This window comes from Mustela erminea, chromosome 10, assembly GCF_009829155.1.
Source record: "Mustela erminea isolate mMusErm1 chromosome 10, mMusErm1.Pri, whole genome shotgun sequence".
In the NCBI taxonomy this organism is placed as follows: Eukaryota; Metazoa; Chordata; class Mammalia; order Carnivora; family Mustelidae; genus Mustela; species Mustela erminea.
In genome coordinates, this window is record NC_045623.1 from 16,612,737 (window position 1) to 16,635,678 (window position 22,942).

At 36.7% G+C, this 22,942-nt stretch overlaps 1 protein-coding gene across 2 annotated transcripts in view; it reads right to left on the bottom strand.

Annotated features, from left to right (window-relative positions):
* GPSM2 (G protein signaling modulator 2) overlaps positions 1–20,816 on the bottom strand; it is a 56,744-nt gene extending 35,928 nt beyond the window's left edge. Inside the window, exons 1-3 of one of the 2 annotated variants that reach the window (XM_032361425.1) lie at positions 20,518–20,816; positions 9,545–9,849; positions 522–743 (exon numbers count right to left, since the gene is read on the bottom strand). In XM_032361425.1, the coding sequence (XP_032217316.1) occupies positions 522–743; positions 9,545–9,600 (278 nt within the window). In that variant the 5' untranslated portion in view covers positions 9,601–9,849; positions 20,518–20,816. The remainder of the gene's footprint in view (positions 1–521; positions 744–9,544; positions 9,850–20,517) is intronic. The other variant, XM_032361426.1, reaches the window with a different exon arrangement.
* Positions 20,817–22,942: the final 2,126 nt, after the last annotated feature.

The window sequence follows — 22,942 nt, forward strand, 5'->3', positions numbered from 1 at the left end:
AGAGTACAGTTTTTCCCAGAAGACAACTGACATGCTTTAGGTAGGAAGGACCCATTAGCCTTGAAACTTACTTTAAATAAAAATTTAAAACTGACATTTCCATATTTAAATCTAATTAATTTTCATTCATTTAATTAAACCTTAGGATCATTTCACTACTATTAGTTCATTTAATTAAACTGTGATCAGCCTAAAGATTAGTTTTAGAATGCAATGCTACTGAATTAGAACTCACTAGAATGCATTAAGTTCGTTTTTTTAATTGAATGAAAAAAAAATTTTTTTAAAGATTTGTATTTATTTATTTGACAGACAGAGATCACACGTAGGCAGAGAGGCAGGCAGAGAGAGAGGAGGAGGCAGGGTCCTCACTGAACAGACAGCCCGATGTGGGACTCTATCCCAGGACCCTGAGATCATAACCTGAGCCGAAAGCAGAGGCTTTAACCCAGGCGCCCCTGAATGAAAAAAAAATTTTAAGGGACACTTAGGGAGAAAGAGTATTAAAAAGCTTAAATTACCTTGCAAGAGTTAAATCATGATGATGATATTCTAATGCTTTGGCATAATCATGCAGATAGAAATAAGCATTGCCCAGCTGGCTGTAAATAGCACTAAGTGTTTTTAGGTCTTCAGTTCCAACTTGAACTGCAGCTTCAAAGAATGACACACCAGCACGGCAGTCTCCAGATTTACACAGACGTTCCCCTTCCAAGGCCAGTTCTAGGCAAGAAGCTTCCATTCTATAAAATTATATAGGACAGACATTTACAACATGACATTACAACTACACTAAAGTATTTTTAACTTGAGGTAATATAATTTTCAAGTTGACTGTGGCTACTCTTGCTCAGAAAAGCTGCCTCTATAATTGAAGTAGATATACATTATTGATAAAACAGTCAACTATTATTTATAGCATGAGCTAAGTTGCTGAATCAAATATCTCTGAGCCTCAGAAGTCTTTTATAAAGCATAGCTATATATTACTATATGGAGTCCATCTTAAAATGGCCTATCCAGAGCAACCCACTTTACAAATGAGAGAACCTAAAGTAGTGTTTCCTAAAGTATTCTGATTTGTGGCAATCTCACAGACTTTCTGAGAGTTTGGAGAGAAAACAGGTACATGGGGAAGGTGAAGGCCTATAATTAATACCATTCTCAGTCCGTATATCAAAGTGATCTTCTCACCTGTCCATCAACCCCTCCTACTACCATCTATACCTCTTTCTCTGTCCCATACACTCATACAGACACACGCTCCTTCCTGTTCTCACCACATGATCATCTATACCTCAGAAAAAAAGAGCAAAATATTTTGATATATCAGGCACACTTCCATAAAAGAACTAAGAGTCAAGAAACTTTATGTTAGAAAGCAGTAATTAAAGATTTGCATTAATTCTAATAGTCAAAGTCTGTCACTGGATTTTTAAAAGCCAGAAGAATGACGTTACTGTAAATCTTTGTAGGAGAAAAAGTACTGATAATTCAGATTCTAATCGTAGACTTTAGCAGGTGCCTTTCACCAAAGTTGCTACTGTGTTTTCTTCAATATTTTTATGATTTCTGCCATGTCTGTGTATTACCTAATCATTCACTTAAATGTGCTTCTATAATTTGGCAAAGCTCTTTGAAACTGGCATATGTCCTTTAAAAAAAAAATAACTCTAGCTTCATCCAAAGCAGTATCCATGGAACTGTGAATGTGATGTGATACTTAGGTTTATTTATGAATGTACATTAAGACAAATATGTGTAAGTAAAATACGAAAGTAAAATTACCTTATGTAATATAACTGGTACACATATCACCCTTTAGAAAACCCTGATTGAACTTATCAAGCATTTTCATTTTGTGAGCAACACGAAATTACTCCTTATCAGAATTAGCTTTGAGCGATTCTAACAGAGCAGTGATTTTTAACCCTGGCTGCACAACAGCAGAGCTCATGTAGAGTGTTTTTTTAAACTCTCAGTGTGGGGCACCTGGGTCGTGCAGTTGGTTGAGCGTCCAACTCTAGGTTTCACCTCAGGTGATGATCCCAGTGTCATGAGATCAAGCCCCATGTCAGACTCTATGCTCAGCATGGGGTCTGCTTAAGACTCACTCTCTCTTTGCCTCTGCCCTTCCCATCCTCCACCACATACTCTCTCTATATAATAAATAAATCAGTCTTTAAAAATAAATAAATAAAACTCTCAATGCTAGGCCCCACTCTCTGAGAATGATAGCTGGCTTGCAATATTTTTTAAAATACCCATGGGGAATTCCAACGTACAAGCCAGAGTTGATAATCACTGGTTTAACAAGAAATGTGAATTAAACCATCACTCACCCTAAATTTATTTAAACACAATTATACTTTAGCATTTGTAGTAGCAGGTCAATTAACACTTTTCTTCAGATGCTGTCTTTGGTCTGTAACATGCCAAGGTTCCTTAAAGCCATAAATTAAAATGGAATTGCAAAAGTAGAAAAGAAATCTGATAAGCCTAAGAGAAAAGTCTGGACTAAGTTCAATAGAGCCAATTGCAAAGGTGCAAAGCAGACTTTTAGTTCAGGATAAACAGATTTATGTAGTCATCTCGGATAGGTAATTTTCAAGTTTTATATGCAGGTGTCTTTTTTTTTTTTTTTTTAAATAATTCAAGTAATTTAGCCAAAGGATACTGTCCATTCACAGACTAGTGATTTCACCCTCACTTTATGGATCTAGACAAAATAATGCAAGTAAACCTCTACTTGACATTTTGCTTCAACATCACATCAAGTCAACTAGATATAAAGATGGAAGATCTTAAGTACTTGGAAAATTAATTGGTTAAATCAGAAAATGTAAATTGCTATTTATATTTCTCATGTCATTTCAAATTAACTAAAACTGATTTTTGTCTTTCACAAGTAAAAACTGCCCTTTAGAACTGTATTTCTGAGGGGTGCCTGGGTGGCTCAGCTGTTAAGCCTCTGCCTTTGGATCAGGTTGTGATCCCAGGGTCCTGGGATCGAGCTCTGCACTGGGTTCCCTGCTTTGCAGAAAGCCTGTTCTCTCTCTTCTACTCCCCTTGCTTGTGTTCCCTCTTTTGCTGGGTCTCTGTCAAAATAATAAATGAAATCTTAAAAAAAAAAAAAAAAGTATTTCTAAACATTAGAGACTTCATGAAGAAAAAATTGTTTTTGTTTAAGGTTTTACAAGGTTACCAGTATATTCTGTGTGTGAAGAGAAACGAGGTAGTAAAAGACTACTATGTAAAAATGTGATTTTATTAAAGGGTTCTTCTGCTAGATGAGCTACTGAAATGAAGTGTCTTTATTTGTCTGAATACCGAAACCCCTGAACTTTCAAGAATTACCATAGGAAAAAACTTGGGAAGTGTATTTTTACATTAAAAATACATTACTTTTTCTATTAATTTTTTTAAAAAGATTTTACTTATTTATTTGAATGAGAGAAAGCAAGAGCATCTGTGCATGAGTACAAGCAGATGGAGGCAGTGGGAGAAGCAAATTCTCTACTAAGCAGGAAGCCTGATGCAGGGGTTGATCCTGGAAGCCTGGGATCATGACCTGAGCCGAAGGCAGACGCTTAACCAACTGAGCCACCCAGGTGCCCCTCTATTAAAAATTTTTAATTTAAGCATGATTCCAATTATGTAAATTACACATTGAGCAATTTCACTGCTAGGAATTGATATTAAAGCTATAGCGACACAAATTCAAAAAAATATATGTGAAAGGAGATGTTCATAGCAGTTAAAAACCCCACACAATTAAATGTCCATCATCAGAGCATTAGTTAAAAGAAAATTACATTCCATGGTAAAATGGAATACTAATGATGATATTCACTGAGGGAGAGGGAGAGAAATAGTTACACACAGCAGCACCATCTGTTCAGGATGGGTAGGTGGCTGGCCAGGAAATCAGAGATAAGGCAGAACTGGCTATTCAGATATAAGACATGTAAAAACTGGAAATTTACAACATGTTTGCTATATCCATATAAACCAGAGAAACGTCTTCTTCAAATAAGTATCTTCCCCACAAATATATGACTTTCTGGATTTAAACTCACACATTTACTGGAACCATCAAACCAAATGATGTTGCATATAATTTTAATTTAGCTATAGACTAATGGTGTCATAAGAGCTACAAATTTTTAAGAAGGCATTTTATTATTTTTTAAAAAGATTTTATTTAATAGAGAGAGAGTAAGTGAGGGGTAGCAGGATAGGGAGAAGCAGGCTCCCTGCTGAGCCAGGAACCCAATGCAGGGCTGCATCTGAGGACCCTGAGATTAAGACCTGACCTGAAGGCAGAGGCCCAACAGACTGAGCCACTCAGACACCCCCTTAAAAAGACATTTTAGATAATTTTCATTAGAAAGAGTGACAGCAAAGTGGAACACTGCTGGCTACTCAGCTGTCTCTGAAGTCTATGAAATAAGAATGCTCTGTAAGGGAAACTACCTTAGAAAAGTTATTTCAGTAACTAATTTCCAAAATGAAGTCCCAAACTCTCTAGCTTATGATTAATTCTAAGAAATATTGTGGCTCTGGTATAGTTTTATTAGACAATAAGTCAATATTCTGGCAAAATTTCTAACACCTTAATCAAATATATCTAATTACAAAGTAGTCAAGGCAAGTTGGTTTATAAATTTTTTAGAAGATCATTAAATAGTAAGAGAGAAAGTAATTTCATATCCTCTTTGTCTCTATGAGAGAATAGAATTACTTAATTTGTTTACCAGCTGGGTTGGAAACAAAGAACATACCCAGAGTAGAAGACAAACTGGGAAAATACCTCCATTAACATACATCCAACATACAATGTTTCTTTTATTCTTTCTAATGGCCTATCTAGTTGTATAATCAAAGAAAGTACATTCCTAGTAACTATAAATAAACATAGTACTATTATCCTTAATTGAAATGTTTCTGTTTTTGCTAATAAACCATTATAGCTATAACTCCTTATTTTTGCACAAACTCATGTCATTTCAATTTGATTTTTATATTTTATTTATTATTTTTTAAAAGATTTTATTTATTTTATAGAAAGAGAGACAGTGAGAGAGGGAACACAAGCAGGGGAAGTGAGAGAGGGAGAAGCAAGCCTCCCGCCAAGTGAGGAGCCTGATGTGGGGCTCGATCCCAGAACCCCGGGATCACCACCTGAGTCAAAGACGTGCTCAACAATTGAGCCACCCAGGAGCCCCTGATTTTTATATTTTATTATTATTTACTTTTCTTCCACACTAGATTTCTTTTTCTTTACCTTTTAAATTTTGGTTTCTTGTGTTCATAGTATACCAATGAAAGCAAGAGATTAAAAACTCAATGCTATATCATTTAAAAAGATTTAATAGAGATTTTGTTCAAATCAGATCTTCCCCTCAAAAGGTTTACATACTAAGAATAGTATGTAATTATTAATAATAATTACATATATTATTACATGCATGTAATGATGTAATAATTATTAATTAACAATTATTAAGAATAATTGTTAGGATTGAGGACTCAAGATTCAAAAAAAAGAGTGCTCTCCATCTTCTCCATTGTGCTGTCTTCTGTGGCTGTCAAATCTTTTTACTGACCTTAACTCCCTCTACCTTCTATGGGTTCTAATTGAGCATGGATCTCTTCCATTATTAATCCTACCCCACCACAAACAATTTTCATCCATTCAATTTACCATATATACCTAGTTATTCTAGTTTACTTTGTGAAAGAAAATAGTGTAAATTTATCTTGATTTAGATTTGAATTTTGATTGGTTTAAATTAAAACTTAGTTTTAATTAAAATTAAAATTAAATTAAATTAAATTAAATTTAAATTAAAGCTTAGTTTTAATTTAAATTAAATTTAAAAATTTTAAACTAAAACTTAGTTTTAAAAGTGATCTTTTACTAAATATCAAATTTAACTCTCAAAATAACACTCTGAGATAGGTATTATTACAGAAGAGGAAAATGATGCTCAGACAGGTTTAATGACCTATTAATAAGACCGTGGGAATGCAAAGCTGAGAAATGAAACCATTCTTTGTCTCCAAACCCAATACTATTTCCACCATTCACATTACCTCAAACTATTCTTGAGGAAAGAATATTAACAACTACATTTACCTAGCAAAACTGAAGAATTCAACACCAAAATTGGATTCCTTTACAACTTGTATGCAATGGTCAATTTTTACAATATGAAAGTACTGAAGTGTTTATTATTCATAGTAAGAAGTATGAAAAAAATTTTTACTCAAAGAAATACAAAACTAAAGAAACTTGCTTGATAATGCACCTGATATATCCATCTTTCAACATCAACATTACCAATACATAATACTCTCAGTATATTTCATCTCTACTTCCATCCTCACTCTCCAACCGCAGATTCTTTTGAAGTACATTCCAGAAAGCACATCATTTCACTTGTAAATATTTTAGTATATATCTCTAAAAGAGATTCATTTTCAAAAGAATTTAATACTATTATCATGCCTAAAAATTAATGATAATTACTTTGAAATCAATCATACACTGTTTTAAAGTTTAGAAACTAATTTCATTTTACTATCAGTCTCCATTTCTACCTTCACAAGTAGGTCACAAAATACTTCATAAATCATTATATCATCTCTCAGGAGGTTCCTCAGTGTCTGTTGAAATGGAAAAAATCATTTCATTTCAAAATTACAAACTCATGCTACAGAAACTCCTCCAGGGATGGATGAGGACTGCCACAATGAAAGAACCATATGGATAACACATTACATGCTTCCTGTTTACCAGAGTAGAACAGTAATTTATACTAGACCACAACTCCTAATGTAAAGGACACAAAGTATTACCTGCAATTATACAACAATCCAGTTAATATACAGAATGCTGATCTTAGAGCACTGTTGAAGCCAGAGCTTTGTTTGGCATATTCTTACTAAAAATAGTTACAGAATTTAAAGTTTCTTTTAGTGAAGTCCTACACCTATATATAACCATGTTCACCCTATAATGGAAAAAGGACAAATCTAAGACGTTCCTACAGGCAGAGGTATAATCTACTCCTCCTTATCTGCTATTCTTATAGCATTAAAAAGTATACTACCCTCGAAAATGCTTAGTAAGACAGATAAAAATATTACTTACTAGATTCACCTGATAGTTATGTCCAATGGAATTCAATGGACATTCCATCAAACATGCACTATGAGTCATACAACATGCTAGGCATCATAGCTGCCCTAAGGAAGTTAATGGTCAAAGAAGGGAGTGGCCAAGGAGGAGACAAACATATAAACAGATACAATGAATTTTAATATAGTTGAGACAAAGAAAGAAATATGCAAAGAATATTATGTGAGCACAGGGAAGGTACATAGTCAAACTATACTGTTTAGATATGGTTTCCAGGAGTAGATAATTCAAGTCTGAGGGTGCAGCACGAGCAAAGGCACAGAGACATGGAACAGCAAGACATGTATAGGGAACCAGAACTCAGAGGGAAAGGTGAGGAGTGGAGAAAATAAGGACAAAGGAATACACAGAGGCTAGAAAACAGAAGATCTTGTGTACTGTTTTAAGCCTGGGTCTGCCCTACAGATTTCAAGGAGCCACCATGGTGATAAAGCAGAATTTGTGCAGTCAGCTCTGTGTTTTTAGACTGAGCCCTCTAGCAGCAAATTAAAAAGATGGATTCTAAGAGTAAGAATGGAGAATAGAGGGAATCTGGAGGGAGGATAATGGGGGCCTAAACTATTGCAGTGATAGGGAGGATCCAGATGAGTAGCTCAATCTGGATCAACGTTAAGGAGGTAAAACTGGCATGACTTCAAACTGGCTACAGAGAGTAAGAAGAGAAAAAAAGCATGTAAGATAACTCCCAGGTTTCTGGAACTATGCCCCAAAGGGTAGAGGACATTTCATTTATTAAAACCCCTTTTTAATTATGCTGAATGTCCTCCCTTTCTTTTATTCAAAACTTTAAAAAAATTTTTTAAAAGATTTTATTTATTTATTTGAGAGAGAGAGAGAGAGAGAGTACAAGCAGGGGGAGCAGCAGGCAGAGGGAGAGAGAAGCACGCTCCATGCTGAGCAAGGAGCCCGATGTGGGACTTGATCCCAGGACCCTGGGATCATGACCTGAGCAAAGGCAGCTGTTAAACCAACTGAGCTACTCAGGTGCTCCTAAAACTTCCTTTTTTAAAAATAGAAATACCCTCATCTTACCTATATAAACTTCTGTGGCAGCACCTTGCCCTAACATGAATCATGTTAGATCACAAATCTATTTCCTAAACATGTGTTAAGATCTAAGATTTGGTAACCAATAACTTCAACTTACTAGAAATGCTGACTACTACCCATTGCTACAAGTTCTGATGTTTATTTAATACTAACATAGCAGTTTTTTGTTTTTTAGATTATTTATTTATTTATTTGACAGAGGGGTGGGGGGGGACAGGGAAAGAAGAAATACAAGCAGGGAGAGTGAGAGAGGGAGAAACCGGCTTCTGGCCCAGCAAAGAGCCTGAAGCGGGGCTCCATCCTAGGTCCCCAGGATCATGACCTGAGGGGAAGGCAGCCGCTTAACAACTGAGCCACCCAGGCAACCCAACTTGTAACAGTTTTGACAAAGAAATCTATTATCTATTATCTATTCTTTGACAAAGAATCTATTATCCTAATCACCTTACTAATAATTACATGCCTTTCATTCAATATTTGTTCATTTTATTGTTAGTGCAATGATCCAGACTTCTAGAATAAATGTTAAATAATGATGCAGAAATCACTGCTTTGTTCTTAAATGTATCTAAAATGTCATTAATATTTTATCACTAAATACTAAACTGGCTATTTATCATGTTTAGAAAGCACCCACCCATTTCAATGCTACTGGCTTTCTAAAAAGCTCATTTATTAAAGATCACCATTTAAAAACTGAAACATGGGGCACCTCGGTGGCTCAGATGTTAAGCACCCGCCTTCTGCTCAAGTCATGATCCCAGGACCCTGGGATCAAGCCCTGCATCAGGCTCCCTGTTCAGGGAGACCCTGCTTTCTCCCTCTCCCTCACGCTCCACTGTTCCCCTGCTTATGCTCTCTCACTCTCTCTCTAATAAATAACTAAAAAATCTTTTAAATAAATAAATAAATAAAATAAAAACTTAAACATAAAAATTAGGTCATTCATCTGACCATATTACAAATCCATCTTTTACCCCAAACATTTAGAAATATATTTCATTTTTATATTTGCATTACAATAGTTGGAAAAAATAATGTAACTATTCATAAACTCATCCACAAAACATTAATAAATTATAATATATAATTGGCCTTTAGCACCATTTTCCTATAGAAAGGATATAAAAACTTACAACAACCACAACAAAAAGAAAATACCATATACAGGAGATACTAACTGAAGATAATATATTTTGAATATATTCAAATTTAAATCTGAAATGATCAGAACTAAATACATGTTTAAATAAGGATTAAAAGCCACCAAGAAAGCAGTAGTCTTACCTGTAACGAACATGAAAAGAATGGTCTTCCCTCATACTTATCAAATTTTCCTCCATCGAGTCATATTATAAGCGGAGTAAAATATGAAATTATTTAATTTTGTGCCAATCCAGGTCTTTACAATGTAGAACTGCTGCAGAACATTGTCCGGTTAGTATATTAATGAGTTGGTGTTAATACATCCTAAGCTCCTGCTTCTTCTTTATTAATAACAAAAGGAGGTCAATGTCAGACAGCTTAAAGTTTCAAAGTGTGTCCCAAATCCTTGCATCTCTGGCCCTTTCAGCAGCACTTCAGCAACATTTCTGCAAAAGGAATACAAGATGCCTTGCTTGAAGTCCTATTTTCAAAGAATAACCTAAAGTAAGTCCAATCTGTACATAATCACATAGCTAACTCCACAGACTGCTGTCATATCAATCACGGAAAAAAAGCAACAGAGGGCTTAACTGTCACCATAAAGCTTCTCAATAAGGATGTGAATCTATTACATTTATTTGGGACCTACACCTTAATTTTTAAAGTTGTTTTAAAATACAATAATTTATGTAATATTTTCTTTTCTTTTCTTAAAAGATTTTAATTATTTATTTATTTGAGAGGGATCACACGTAGGCAGAGAGTCAGGCAGAGAGACAGGAGAAAGCAGGCTCCCTGCTGAGCAGACAGCCCGATGTGCGACTCAATCCCAGGACCCTGGGATCATGACCTGAGCCAAAGGCAGAGGCTTAACCCACTGAGCCAGCCAGGTGTCCTGTAATATTTTCTATTGTAAACAAATACAGGAGAATGTTTTAGAGCATCTAAAGAGAAAATTATGATACTTTAAGCTTTAAAAATTTCTATCTTAACAGGTAAAATGAGAATTCAGTAATTATTTGAATAAGCCAATTCCAAACTCTAAATTTATTCCTTTGAAAACATTTGTGTTCATAATTAGCTTATACTTGTATTCATTTGTTTTCAGAGTATATTCTACTTTTACTTTATAAGGTCTTTAAAATGTTATTAGTAATGAGTAGGTACAAAACAAATTTAGAAAATATGTGTAGAATGACACAACAAACATTTATATACCACCACCCAGTTTAAGAACATTCTTACTACCTTTGAAGTCTTATGGATGCCTCAACCTAACCAATCATACCTTCCTCTAAGGTGATCTCTAAACTGAATTTTGTTCATTATTCCCTTGTTTGTTTTTATAACCGTGGTACAGTATCTGCATAGGCCTAAAAATTATATTATTTAGTTTTTTAAGGTTTTGCTTAATATTATGTTTCTGAGATTCATCTCACTTGTTGCACATAGCTACAGTTTGCAGATTTCCACTGCTGTATCATATTCCATTGAATACCAAATATATTTTTCATTCTGCTCTTGATGGGAATTTGGATTGTAGTTTTTGTATATTTTTACTATTAAAAATTATTGCTATGAACATTGGTATTAATAACTAAATGTACTGTTTAAATAGCACAGCAGGTAAGCTAAAGAGAGAATAAGTAAACTAAAAGAGTATCTGAAGAAATTATCCAGACATTCAAAGATAAGGAGATGAAAAATGAAGAGCAGTTTCAGAGAAGAGAAAGACAAAATGAGAGGCTCTGACAGAGGTCTAATTACAGTACTAGAAGGAAAAATAGAAAGAAAAGTAAAGGCAAAATCTTCATTGATAAAGAGTTTTTTTCAGAATTGAAGACAGACTTTAATTAGCAAATTGAAGAAGCACACACTAAATCCTAAATAGAAAAGTGAAAATGAATCCCTTACCCAGATACATCACAAAGAAATTACAGGCCATCACACACAATTATGAAGTCCTGGAATCTCAGTGTTATAAACAACTCTATAGGTCAGTTAGTCTAACATTTTACTACAGTATTCCCAGAAAGGTCTTGGGGTGGCCAATCCTAATTTTGAATAGTCCTTTTGGAAATGTGTTCCATACTTGGAGCAATCTTTCCATTTCTATCCATTTTTTCCTTTTGCTGCCATCCAATTAAATCTAATTCCTTTTTTTAAAAAAATATTTTATTTATTTGACAGCGAGATCACAAGTAGGCAGAGAGGCAGGCAGAGAGAAGGGGGAAGCAGGCTCCCTGCTGAGCAGAGACATCAATGTGGGGCTTGATCTCAGGACCCTGGGAACATGACCTGAGCAGAAGGCAGAGGCTTAACCCACTGAGCCTAGATTTAGGCACCCCTAAATCTAATTCCTTTACCACATAACATCATTTTAAATATTTCAGCTATAACGTAGACTCTAAATCACACACACCGACTGCTTTGTTAATCGGTACGGTTAGAAAAGAGGTTAGTCAGTAACAAAGCAGAAAAGGACCTGCGAAGAGGTAGAAGGTGAAAAGGACCAGCCTTGGGAATATTAACAAGCTTCCCAGAGGAAACGAAGTTTTCATATTAATAACAGTCTGACATATTAAAAACACACACACACACAAAATAGGGGCGCCTGGGTGGCTCAGTGGCCTCTGCCTTCGGCTCAGGTCATGATCCCAGAGTTCTGGGATCGAGTCCCACAACAGGCTCTCTGCTTAGCACGGAGCCTGCTCCCCTGCTACCCGACACCACCTGCCTCTCTGCTTACTTGTGATCTCTCTCTCTCTCTGTCAAATAAATTTAAAAAATCGTAAAAAAATAAAAATAAAAAAACACAAAATAGTATTATTTTTATCCCTTCCCTGGTCAACAAAGGAAGCATTGTCTTAAGAATGGATGAAAAGAAAGGGTAGCAGCTATTAACCCAAAAAATCTTTTTCTTTTGTTCAGAATCCCATCGTGCCTCCTTAGTAAATAAAACACTATAGAGGAATTAGTGTAGATATTAATAGCAATAGCTTCAAAGTACATCTAGATTACCCTATAGCTAAACTGTCAACCAAAAGGTCTTCTTCCCCTACCCACACTAAGGTTTAGGCTGTTATTTATAAAATGGGGCAGAAGGTAAAGTATTAGAATAAATTTGACTTTGAATTAAATTAAGTTACAATTTAATTGAAATATTTTTTCACGCAGATCATAATGAAATTTCAAATTTTACCAATCACTAAAAAATGTTAACTTTATATTCATTAAAAGGTAAACATGGAATCAAATTAACAAATGTATATAAATGAAGTTGTGAAATACCTGAAGACTGCATAGAGAAACATTTTAAAACTAATTTAAACAAGCAAGAAGACGGAATGCTATTCACCATTTCAATAAGGACTATTTATAATATGGTTTTACAATTCTCAAAAGAATTATATCCCAAACCAGTCACTCTTAGATTACAATCTCCATAACAATAAAGTAGCATTTCTTATTATTCACTGAACTCACAAGCAATTCTTGATTTAATGATTAATTTTGCAAGAACTCTCTAACCAGTTTAGTAACAATGTGTTCATTCATGCTGTACATTACACAGTTAACAAACCCACTTCATATTTAACACACAGTTTATATATTCCTAGTGTAACAGTAATAAAATCTTCAATAAATATTAAAGTATGTTCATTAGGATAAGAAAATGTAATGACAGGACTAGGAAACAGAATGGAAATTACAGGTTTGAAAGAACATTAGGAAGTCACCAAATTTAGGGTGCCTGGGTGGCTCAGTAGGTTAAGTGGCTGCCTTCGGCTCAGGTCATGATCCCAGGATCTGGGATCAAATCCCACATCGGGCTCCCCTCTCAGTAGAGAGCCTGCTTCTCCCTTTCCCTCTGCCTGCTGCTCTACCCACTTGTGCTCTGTATGTCTCTGTCAAATAAATAGATAAAATCTTAAAAAAAAAAAAGCACCAAATTTAATCTCCAATCTCCATCAAGACTTATAACTAGTAATTTACAAGGAAACATATGTCCTTCATAGCACCTCTCAGGTTTTAAAAAACAGCGCTTCTAAAATCCCACTGCTAACAAAAACTCACAACACCTTTTGATCTGACTACAGAGAACTAAAAAGACATAATTTTTTTCTGTATGCTGGAAACTGACAAAAGCACATAAAAAGATAAAGTAGTATATCATTTCGATTGCCTCACACTTAATTACCTGATTAGTAAGTCAAAATAGGCAGATTCCCATTATACAGGTAGGTGGACTTCTAGGCACTGTCCAAGGTATGCAATCAGAGTAAATAAATCCTAGCCTTGCTCTATTCCATTGTTAGTAAAATATTTGGGAACTAAGTGATGGGGAAACATAGGAGATACACAGTTACATGTATATCTTTTGTCCTTTCAATTTGTCCAAATGATCCAATTTAAATGCCAATAACCTCTGGTCTGATTCTTTTTTTTTTTTTTTAAGATTTATTTATTTATTTATCAGAGAGAGAGCGCAGGCAGACAGAATGGCAGGCAGAGGCAGAGGGAGAAGCAGGCTCCCTGCTGAGCAAGGAGCCCGATGCGGGACTCGATCCCAGGAAGCCGGGATCATGACCTGAGCCGAAGGCAGCCGCTTAACCAACTGAGCCACCCAGGCGTCCCTGGTCTGATTCTTTTAAGTATCTCTATAAACTGGTAACACCCATCAGACAATGAATGTAACTTAATTTTCTTGCCTTTATTTTTTATAATTTTAATTTTTTTCATTTATTTGACAGACAGAGATCACAAGTAGGCAGAAAGGCAGGCAGAGAGAGAGGAAGAGGCAGGGTCCTCGCTGAGCAGAGAGCCCAATGTGGGGCTTGATCCCAGGACCCTGGGATCATGACCTGAGCTGAAGGTGTTGGCTTTAACCACTGAACCACCCAAGTGCCCCCTTTTCTTGCCTTTAGATTAGATAATCTAAATTCTTTAAACTTTTCTTATCCCAATAATTCCCTCTAAGGTGCAATAGTCAAATTCTCCAAATCCCTTTCAGTTGTAATGTTTCAAGTCAGATACAGTAGCCCTTTATGAATCTGAGCAGGGATAAATATTGAAGAAGAGTCAAGAAAATATTTTAAATGAAGTTCTTTTATATTAGACTTAAGGATACAGGTTATAATAACAAATATACATTGTAGAAGTAATGGGGGTAATAAAGAAGGATGCCAAAACAAAGTTCAACAGAGAGAAAAGTTCAGAGCCTGATTTTAGTGCAGCAGATGTTGAAGAGACAACTACACCCAAAACAAAATTTTGATATCAGAATATATGACTGATATGGGAAATTAGTGCCTAAAGCAAGGGAAGTCAGACCCAAGAATGGCTGGGTACTTTATTAAGTAATCTGGCTAGGAGTACCTAAAGAAAAAGGAAAAACAATGCACACTGACTAGATGTGAAAGGCAAAGGTCAAGCAGTAACAGAAAACTTAAAAGAGTTCCAATTTTCAAGGTAGATGGAACAGTAGCAGTATAGTGACAGACTGGATTGCAAGAGGGATACTTCCAAGAGGAGAAAATGGATTAGACTTTGAATAGGAAAAAGTGGAATACTTCTATTAAACTTGTACTTGGTAAAGTGTTACATTCACAAATAATAGCTGAAAAAAATAAAGATATCAAACTTGAGATAATTTGAAATCATATGAAGTTCGATAAATGAAAGAATCTTAGAGGTTAAAAAAAATAGAACTGAGTGACTGACATTTCTGAATTTTTGCACATCTTTAAATTAAAATTTTTTTTAAAGTACCAATGTTAAATACTGCAATAAGTCAATGGCAAAATTAAAGAGAAATTGCAATGAAAGAAAAAAAATTAAAGCAAGGCATAATAGTTCTGTTTCTTTTTTCAACATACTCAATCTCTAAACCAATAATATAACCTAATTTTTACATAATACTCTGAACCAAAGATAATTCAATTACATAATACTCTGAACCAAAGATACACTCACATGTATGTACATGTGTGTGTATATCCATGTATCTATGCATAGTGTTGAACATGGTGTTATTACCCACTGTCATACATCACAAATGTAAATTACTTTATACAATCCCAAATTAATAAAATAAACAATCATACTGATTAGTTAAGCAGATCATTCTATTCTCTATCATTCTGGAGAAATGTGAATTTACCACAGACTATGCTATAAAAACTGTATGAATAAAGTTTTCCTTAAGCAAATATATAATCCTAAAGTATGCACTCCAATTATGGTTAAGCCTTAATTTATTGCTCATCTTTATGTCTTCAACAATCAAAATTTAGTCTGTGAGATGTCAAACCAAGTTAGTTTAGAAAACAAGCAAAACTAACTGCATAACTGCTAACTGAAACACATTTTATTATAAAAACTTTCTAATAAGCTGTTTGTGACTATCAGTCAGCTAAATAAATAGAATAAAATTCCAAGCATAGATTAATGGTACTAGTTTCCAAATAAATCTGTATCTTAAAGGTATACTACCAGTCAGAAGGGTTTCCAAGTGTATTTGAAGTTCTCGAAGGTCATTATGAAAGATATCAAATAGAAAACTAAGGTAGTATTACTTTCAAACTCTCATTTTTATTCTGGCAGATTAAAAAAAATTCAGATCCAGAGCCATGGCCTTTCAAAACGCAAATGCAACCACTTCAGAATAGTATAATCCAAACAATTTTAGCAATATACAATAAGAATTCCTTTTCACGTTTTCAATGTTTATACCTAAAAGTTCACCACTCTAAACAACTAAACTATGCATAAACTTTCTTTTTTTATGAGGAAACATTTATATTTAAGGACTCCAATGAATTATGCTCCCTGGATAGTCAAATACAAATAAACCATATATGAAATTTCAAACTAGATAAATACTAAAACAATATGTAATTTAGAAGAAAAGTATTTAAATATTTCAAGGCTTCACTGTTGCAGTGAGAAAGGACCAAGTACTAGTTCACTAACATGAGAAATGCTGAATGTCTATAGGTCAACAGCAGTTTCCAAAAGTCTCTACACAAAGCACTATGGATATAGTAATTATTGCATGAGCAAACTTAGTGTCTTTGGTTTGGCAGCCCATGATAAATCAGGAAGAAGTTAAATACTGAAGATTTTTATTGGGGGTAGGGGGGTGATAAACTACAGAGGGGCTCTATTTTTAGATTATATATGGAGTCAATATGAATTATGCCAGTGACTACACTAATCACTAAAACTGCTGTTTTGTAATTATAATACTCAGTGATTACAATAATTCAAGAGGATGAAGCAGTTGTTTCAAAATTTCAAGGAGAAAAGAGAGATTACTTTTATGCAACATCCCTAATCTTGGTTTCCTTTTCCCCTACAACACAGTTATTGAATCAAAAGTCTTGCTGCAACAAGATAACTTTTTTTTTTAAGTAGGCTCCTCACCCAATGTGCAGCTCGAACTCAAAACCCCAAGATCAAGATCCCATGCTCTACTGACTGAGCCAGCCATGTACCCCAAGATTATGGATTTATATTTACAAATATAGGGGTGCCTGGGTGTCCCAGTGGGTTAAGCCTTGGACTCTGGTCTCAGCCCAGGTCTTGAGTTCAAGCCCCTCATTGGGCTCCACACGTGGCATTGGCATGGAGTGAGTGTGTGTGTGTGTGTGTGTGTGTGCGCATCCATGTTCAACTAAAGGAAAAAGTATGTTCATTAGAATAAAATTAATAATTTTCTCCCCATTATTTAGTTTTATTTCTCATCAAACTGCAGCCCAGAGTTTACAAATAATGTTAATTATCTCTCCTACAAAATAATGTTAAATAGATATGGTTCTTTTAACCCATTAGTAAAATTAATAACCTTTTGAAGCGTTTCAGTTAGATACCTGAAGAAGAAAAAGGATTTCTAGTTAACTGTTTGAAACACATAAAAATGGATACATAGAAGTATTACAATACCAAAGTTATAAAGGACATAGTAATGGCACTTAAAAAAAAAAGACATTCTAAATTTTCATCGTTCCCAATTATATTTTCAGTGCTTTCTGAATGACTACTCAGGTTATAAAACCGGGAGATCACAAGAATATGTCTGCAACCCAAAAACACTGATGGTTCACACTAAGCCCAATTTCTACCCAAAAAACCCCCAAAAAACAAAAAAACCACCCTAAAGGTATATATATTAGTTCTTCCCCTGTCTGATCTGTAATCCTTTTATTAATAAATAAGTATAAGCTTATTTATTTGTTTTTCTTTTTAAGGAGAAATAAATCCCAAATGCAAGAGGGTTAAAAATGTCTAAAAAGGGTCCCTAGAAAGTTTGAATTTAGAATTCTTTATAGGAAAATGTAACTCTGCCTTCTTCCAAAAGTTATCACTAACCTGTGGAAAAATGTTTTATTCAATTCAGTAATGTTACCAGATGATATAGGAAGAATGACTCTAAATAAAAAGGGCCAGAGACAGCTTTTTAGAAGCAAGGATATCTGTACTATACCTTGAAAGATGGGTAGACCTTATTAGGCAAATGAAGGAAAGGCATTCCAGTCACAGGGAAATGATTCAAGCAAAAGCAAGGAGGTAAGAATGCACAGAATGTATGCCCAGTTCAAACACACTGGGTTAGGAGTTGGAAAAGAGAAGTCTAAGAAGGTACTAAAGTGTTAGGGACTCAGAATATGTATGTGGCCTTGTATTTAACCTTGCAATTTTTTCAACAAAGGAATAGCAGAAGTCAGATCTGTGTTAGATAAACTGGCAGAAACACACAGGGTAGAGGAGAGAGACAAAAGGAAGATACTTCAAAAACTCCAGAAGCAACTACCGAATAAGAAGTTTTCTCTGGTCATCTCACAACACCAAGCTAATTGCTCTGCACATAATCAATGCCCAACAAACTTTTAAAAATTTGTTGCCTGGGAAGAAGATAAGAACTCTGAAGCAGCAAAGAATCCTATACTAGTGAGAAAACTGGGCTTTAATATAGATCTGCTCCACAGTAAAAAGTACATTCATATTCATGTAAATAATTCAGGAAAATTTTACCTAATTTTTTACTGTTTTCATAAAGATGACTATAGGATATTGAAAACGTTATATGACTTGTAAGATACTGAACCGAAGACAGCAGTCCTAAAAGGAGGACTGAAATATTTCTGCATAGTTCCCAATAAAACACAACACCTACAGGCACCTTAAAAGTGGATTATGTCCCTACAAATGGAATCCAGAGAACCGGAGGAGTTTTAAACAGTCGCAGAGAAGCAATAGAGTATGTGCTCTGGGATCAGGCCACACAGTTTGACTTACCACGTCTTGATCTTGAGCTAAACTCTCAGACTTGGTTTGGGCATAATGACACTTATCCAACATGTGTTGTGATGATTAGAGATCCATTTTATAAACTACCTAACCCAGTGCCTGGCTCTAGCACTTAACGCAAGTACTCAATAAAGTATAGCAGTAATAATGATAGTAGCTGTTATTACTTCTTTGAAAGTCTATTAGATTTACAATAGTCTAAATCTACATCAGTTTTTTCATTTTCAAATTCCAGATAACTAATTACAAAATTTTTTACCATCTAGGTAAATCTTAAGACATTTTACGCTTGAATACAAGGCCATTTAAACCTATCTTCGCTGTAATTAGCCTAGTACCAAGTCTGAGGTTTATATTAAAATATAACGTTTCTAACACTGCGTGTCTGATTTATTGTTAAAACAATCTTTTAAAAATTTATTTATTTATTTACTTATTTGAGAGAGAGCGAGATACAGCACAAGCAGGGGGAGGGGCAGAGGGAGAAGCAGGCTCCCCGCTAATGCGGGACTCGATCCCAAGACGCTGGGATCATGACCCGAGCCAAAGGCAGACGCTTAACCGTCTGAGTCACCCAAACACCCTGCATGTCTGATTTAATAACAGTAGAAAATACAACTAAACTGCCGAACTAGCCAAAGCAGATTTGGGAGGAACAGCCTCTACAACAATACCACACAACTTTTTACTTTGTATCTGCTCCACTCGTTTTACCATAAATAATCGCCTAAGGAGTTTGTCAGAACGAATCCATGGTAAGGCTTAAAGCAAGAGTTAAGTCTGGGACTGCCCTCACTGTCCTCACACACACCCAGGTCAATCAACAGTGACCGTCCCTTTGTTTACAAGTAAGCAACATAAAAATTAAACCAAAGCTGCTTCTCGAATAGGGACAACCCAAGCAAAAATGGTCTTTATCAGAGGTAATCACAGTGGTGGTTATCAGACCGGAAATCTTCAGGCACCCTTCTAACGTAGCAGCTTGAAAATTTAGCTACACACCACGAAAGACTCCAACTCAAGTCCACAGTAATAAAAGCCAAGAAGCTACTCCGTTTAACTCTGCGGCAAGGTTAAATTATGCATTAAGGCAAATAAAATTTCCACCCTTACTCGTTTTCTTTAATAGAGTTCAAATGATACTAGTTAAAGTGACCTAACTGGTTACCACTAAAACTAATTATAAATTATCCACCTTTTTTTTTTTTTTTCCCTCTTCGAAGATATTCCATAAATTATACAGATTTTCGGACAAGGGCTTTCTTAACACCCTCTGCTTACTAAGACTTTTTGCAGCAATTACTAGTACCTACGGTAACTCGACAGGTCGGTGCCTCAAATCCGAGAACTTAACTGTGGTAAATGCAGGTGTTTGACAAACACTGCCCGCTTTAGACAGCAAGCGCAAGACCACAAGTGAATGCTATCTACCTCGGGTTAATTACACGGGGATTCGGGTTTTTAATCCACTGTTTGTTACACTCAGAATACGTGAGGAGTCGCTGTGTCCTCATCACACTTTTTATTTAAAAAAAAAAAAAAAGTTAGGGAACAAAGCTCTCAAACTTGACTTGTTTAAAAATTTCGCAGTAAGAAAGCAACCCGCACCTCAGCCAGCGGCTTCTCATCCAGTTCCTGGTCTCCTCACTCGGGTCCCCGCCACGCCGGCCCCAGCCGCGCACCCAAACAAAGCAGGCGGCCCCCAGCCCCCGGACACAGAACCTCCCGACCCAGCCCTGCACACACATGCCCCACCCCGTCATCCCCCTCCGCGGGGCGCCCTGAGACGCCTCAGAACTCACCTCCCGCGGGCCGACGAGTCACGGGAGCGCGGCGATAGCGACGGAGCTGCAGCTGAGGAAGCCTCAAGCGACGGACGGGTGGCCGCGGCCCCTCCCCCAGGCGCGTCCGCGCGCCGGGGGTGCCTTGCTGGACAGAGGCACTGCGGGAAGCAGGCGCGCGCCCCCCGCCCCCGCTCGCCGCAGGTCACGTGGGCCAGAGCTCGCGCCGCAATCCTCTCCACCCAGGGGTCCCGCCGCGTAGCCAGCTTCCACCGCTCCCCTCCTCTGCGCCTGCGCCCCAGCTCCAGTAGCTCCCATTCAAACGGACAACGCCCCGCGTCTTTCAGACCCGCCAATGGCCGGCGCGGGGGGCGGAGCGGGGCGGGGCAGTTGCCAGCTCCTCTGCCTCCGCTCTGCGGGGCGGGTGGGGCACTGTGAGTCCCGGCGGCGGGGACTCGGGTTGGGGGGCTTGTCCCCACGCCGTTCTGGGTCCTGTCCTCAGCCTTCAAGTTGAAACTGCTCTTCTGCCCTGTTACTTCTTCTTCAGACACTGAAAGGGCGGAGCGAATAATATCGTTCCGATAGAGTTCCGAGAGGGTCTGGCGCAGACCCCTTTAAAAGATGGGCGCATAGAACAAAATGCGTCCTGCACTTACAGCTCGGTCCAGCCTAGAGAACGAGTTTCCCAAGCGGCCTATGAGGGATGTTTAAGAAAAAGGGCTCTGTGACAGGAACAGAGGGACCCGTGTCAAAGTCCGAACAAGGCAGCCTCAGTTCTTGCGGCCCTGTCACCATTCTGGCGTTTCCAGCTGTTAAGAAAGCAAACTGGTGTTGACTGCAGAGTTGCCAGATCCCAGGAAAGCTGGGAGGCACTTGACTCAGTTTCGGGCCGCTACATTTCAGATACACTGGGAAAAGTCAGCTTTATTTCCATGCACCGTCTCCATACCAGATTTAACCAAAACTTAGGTCTCAGTTCTTCACAAAAATACCAAGACTACATTCTCTCGGGGCTAAAGAGAAGGTGAATTTAATTGATTATTTTTCAAATATTTCTCCACTGAAATGAAATTTAAATGTTTCTGCAGGCTTAAGGATATGTTAGAGAGAACCCCACTTTCAGTATCTCTCTGAATGATCGCCATAACAGTGACCCAAGCAGCATTTCTCTTCCTGGGAATATGTTATGGCAAATTGGTTAAAATAACAGCTTTGGCATCAAACTTGACCTGGATTTGAGTTACATCTTTGCCACTTAGGGATTGGTTGACCTTGAAAGAGTTACTTATCCTCTTTAGCTTTAGTTTCCTCAACTGCAAAACATAGGTAATAGAAGGGGTGGTTATGCTTCCGTGAGATAAGTCAGTTAAACCTGACTGCTTGATAAATGGTACCTATTATCATTATTATCAACAACTACCTTTAATATCAGATGCTTATAAACAACAACTGAATTAGATGCCTGTACCATTTCAGAGGTAGGTATTATGATTCCTTCTTACTCATAAATTCTTTTTTGGGTGTTGATAGGATGTTTTCCTATCAACATCCATTGTCCAGAATGAATCATTATGTCCCACCTGCAAATCTCTTACACCTGTGACTTTCTGTCACTGGTATGAGTTATTTCTAACTTACTCAAGTTGAATTTGTTTTTAAATTACCCTTTAAAAGGCATAAATCAGATTATGTCACTCTGCTATTTGAAAACCTTTAGTGATTTATCATTTGATTTAAAATAAAATCAAAATTCCCTACCAGAGTCCACAAAGAGCCTGAAGTGATCTTGCCCTACCGACCTCTCTACTCTCCTGTATTTCCCTCTCCTCCTAGCTTACTTTGCTTCAAGTACACAGGACATTCCTCCATCCCTAGAATAGACCAAGCCTCAGGGTTCTCTCAGGGCCTTCTCTCTTGGCAGTTGCCGCTGCCAAGATTTTTTCCCTCAGGCTCTTTAAATGACTGGCTACTTGTCAGCCCTCAGCTTTCAACTTATTCATTACAGTATTTAGCAAGTATGTATTAAGTTTCTGCTATGTGTCAGAAACTGTTGTAGGTGCTGGGAATATAGTAATGAGCAAGAGGGAGTACAGCCCCTGCTTTCTTGGAGCTCAATAAAAATAATAACAAAAATATCAGGTTGTGGCAGGTACCATGCAAAGAATTCAAAGGAGGGTGATGTGAGAGTGACTGAAAGGCAACTTTACATTGAGGGTCAAGGTAAGAAAGCCCACTTTGAGAAGACAGTATTCAAACCAAGACTTTAATTATAAGGAGCCATCTTTTAAGCAAAGCTCAAGGAAGAGAATATTAAGCAAAAGGAGAAGCTAATGCAAAGTCCTGTGAGGGCAAGCTTTGTTGGTTTTAGAAACTGGAAAAAGACCACTATGGCTTAAATGAAGTGAGGTAGAGAAGAACATATAGGATGACATCACATCAGACCATG